Source organism: Hibiscus syriacus, unplaced genomic scaffold (genome assembly GCF_006381635.1).
Source record: "Hibiscus syriacus cultivar Baekdansim isolate YM2019G1 unplaced genomic scaffold, ASM638163v2 tig00111463_pilon, whole genome shotgun sequence".
Taxonomy (NCBI): domain Eukaryota; kingdom Viridiplantae; phylum Streptophyta; class Magnoliopsida; order Malvales; family Malvaceae; genus Hibiscus; species Hibiscus syriacus.
Genome location: NW_024063098.1, coordinates 2879283 through 2882502, shown reverse-complemented (window position 1 = coordinate 2882502; position 3220 = coordinate 2879283). Strand labels below are relative to the sequence as shown.

General features: G+C 38.1%; 1 protein-coding gene across 1 annotated transcript; it reads right to left on the bottom strand.

Annotated features, from left to right (window-relative positions):
- Window positions 1-1360: 1360 nt before the first annotated feature.
- Window positions 1361-2861, bottom strand: LOC120163535 (magnesium dechelatase SGR1, chloroplastic-like). The gene is made up of 4 exons (XM_039173453.1): window positions 2474-2861; window positions 2225-2398; window positions 1894-2061; window positions 1361-1774 (listed from the first exon to the last, which is right to left on the bottom strand). Exons 1-4 carry the CDS (start codon window positions 2594-2596, stop codon window positions 1517-1519), a joined length of 723 nt encoding a protein of 240 aa, XP_039029384.1. The 5' UTR covers window positions 2597-2861; the 3' UTR covers window positions 1361-1516.
- Window positions 2862-3220: the final 359 nt, after the last annotated feature.

Below are 3220 nucleotides of genomic sequence, written 5' to 3'. Positions count from 1 at the left end.
GTCGTATTTAGTAGAGGCTGGATTTAGTTACATAGGTAGATATCAGGGTCATTGTAAGATAGAACCACACCTTATTTATGCCTTAGTAGAGCGGTGGAGGCCGGAGACCCATACATTCCATCTTCCGTGCGGAGAGTGCACGATCACTTGAGGATGATGCTATGGCACTGCGGCTTTCGGTGGATGGAGATTGATATCAGGGATAGCTTCCGGTTCTTAGACTACTTTGTGTCGGATAATCTAGGATGTGTCCCGGAAAGTTTTATCGGATGTAGGATACCGTTATATTGGTTAGATGTCAATTTTTGGGAGTTGGCGCACACGCTCATTTGATACGAAAAAAACGCCGGTTTCATCTTCTCGAATTTCACCATCATAATAAACAATAGCTGAAAGTCGCACAATTCTTTGAGTTTAAAAGTGCGACAATATTATATCTGTAAAAAAAATAACTGAAACAACCTGATTAATAAATTATATGAACGAAAATATAACACAATAAATTTTTTACACATCAACGTAAATAATTTAAATAATATAATTTTATATTATTACGTGCACCGCAAAACTGTTTCGACGTATGTTGCCTCTTTTTAATTTTACAAACATAAAAATTAATTGAAAATAATTAGTATAATATTTTTTCAAATAATGATAAACAATAAGTATAATTAAAAAATTATAATAAAATTACCTTATAACGAAAAATCGCACGAACTTCTAAATCAAATATGAGAAGATTGCCAGAATTATTACTCGTTGACGGAATTGTTGTATTAATTTATAAGTTGAGAGAGATGCGAGGAGTGTGAGAAATTTAACCGGCGGAGAAGTGTATTTATAACCATATAAGGAGTGGTACCTGCACCGCGCTATATGTAATTATTCAGATAAAGATATAGCGCGGACCAGGGACCGCGTTAAATATAATTCACTCCTACGTGACGTATAGCGCGCCCTTGATCCACACTATACCCCTACGTGGCGTATAGCGCGAATCAGGGGGCGCGCTATACACACGTGTAACCCATGTCAGCGTATAGCGCGGTACAGGAGGCGCTATACCCCAAGTGACGCCAAATCAACATATAACACGGTTCAGGGGACGCGATTTACTGCTACGAGTGTTAGATCGAGAAATATAATCTGACCGGTATTAGATCGATAATATACCGATCACCGATAATTTTCGAAAAACACCCCCATATCATATATTTCTAAAAATTGTGTCCCGTATCTATATTATTGCAATATAAATAATTCATGTCGACAGAATAATGAAGTTCAGAACTCAGATGCTTTTTAACTTTTCTGTTATTTACATCTTTTCCATGATCACGAGAAAACATTACGTATCATAACAAAGAAAAAACAATCGATAAATTTAATTAAATTAATAAGTACATATCAAGCTCGTAACTATTGATTAAGTCATTCCATGATATTGGGATTTGGTACAGCCTGGGTCCCATGTTGTTCATTTTCATGGGGTGCTTTGGTGACCATGGGATCAAGCTCATTGGCGGAAAGCAACAATTACACTCATCTCCGCACCGCTGAGGCCATTCCCACTCGCTTCCAACACCTCTTGTCTTTTCCCATCACAACCGCCATCGCCGCCGCTAGAGGTGCTGCGCTTCCACCAGCGGACCCCAGCATTCCACCCTGTTGAACTCCGGCACGTTCGAGTGAAAATAAACCCAAACCAACGACTCCTGCAGTTCTGGTAGTTTTTCAGCAGGTTCCCATCTCCATGGACAAACGCCTTCAGTACCTATCCCAAAAATATAGCAAAACGTTAACAGGAAATGACTTAATTCGGTTTCAGTCCCTTTACTATTCTAAAATTGAATACTTAATTAATCCCTCTAATTTTACGGTTATTCATATTACCACGGGAAGTTCTTTGCAGAAGATGAAGTAACGAAGTCTAGCACACAAGTCTAGCAGGAAATGGCCGCCGCTTATGTGACAGTGGACGTGCAAAGACATCTTTCCCTTCACTTTCTTCCATTCCGCGACAACTTCGTCTCTGTATATTCTGTTTGCCCATCCCTGCAACTGCAAACCCCAATTCATAACAAACTTTATTCAACCATAGTCATCATACTAAATGCGGAAGCGGTGTCCCGGTGACCTTGAAAAATGTTACGAAGCGATCGCTATGCTGAGGTGCGGAGAAATCTCCTATTTCCCCTGTTTTAGAAGAAAATGATTTATTTACCTGAGAGTTGTTTATGGTTTGAGAGATGGCTAAAGTGAGTTTAGCTGTTATATCACTATGCGTAAGGGTGTAAGCCCTTGGTAGCTTCCCTGGGTGCTTCTTTTCATCAACTCCCAAGAACAATACCTTTAGCTTCGATGCCTCGAATATAGCTGGCCCAAACAACCTTGCCACCTGATCCCATCAAATCCTTAAAAAAATGATAATAATAATAATAATGTTAATGAAAGGGGGAAAAGAAAAGATTACAGGGACAACAGCTTGGTTCATCTTCTTGGGTTTTCTTCTGGAAACGAAGAGGGGTCCATTGAGTTCAAACACCGACAGTCTTGTGTTAGCAGGCAAAACAGGAGCAAAAGTTAAAGTTACCATTTTTAGAATACTCAAAACTCCCAACTTTGATGGAGAGAAGCACCTAATTAAAGGAAGATATTTTGAAGAGGAAGATATTGAGAGAATCTTGGAGGAGGATAATTAGAAGCTCTTGCAACTTCTGTTTCCTTTAAGGCTGTGTTGCTTTTTCTTTGACTCGTGAGTTGCTTAGCTTAAAGATTTGCTCTTTGCCTTTGCTTGTTTGATTAGCCAAAGTTGAAAACGTTACGAGAGCAGTTAATCTGGGATTGCGTTTAGGATTTGAACAGAATGCGTGTGGAGCCTGGCAGCTTTCGAGATAGCGGCAAATTAGGAGCAAAGATAAGGAACAAAATGAAGGGTAAAATACACAAATGGTCCCTTGATTATAGGGTGTTATTTTCTTGAATCTCTCAACTACTAAAAGGTGTAAAACAATTCTTTGATTATAGGATACTTTTTATTAAGTCTTTAAAATATTAAAATCTAAAAAATGGTAATTCGATTATTCATACGCTTCAAACTCGTCCTATTTCATTAAAAATTGGCAATAGTCTAAGTTAGATGATCTAATGACTATGATATGATAAAATATGATCATATAATCGTTTGAGTAATTTTTTTTATCGAATCTCCATTTATATT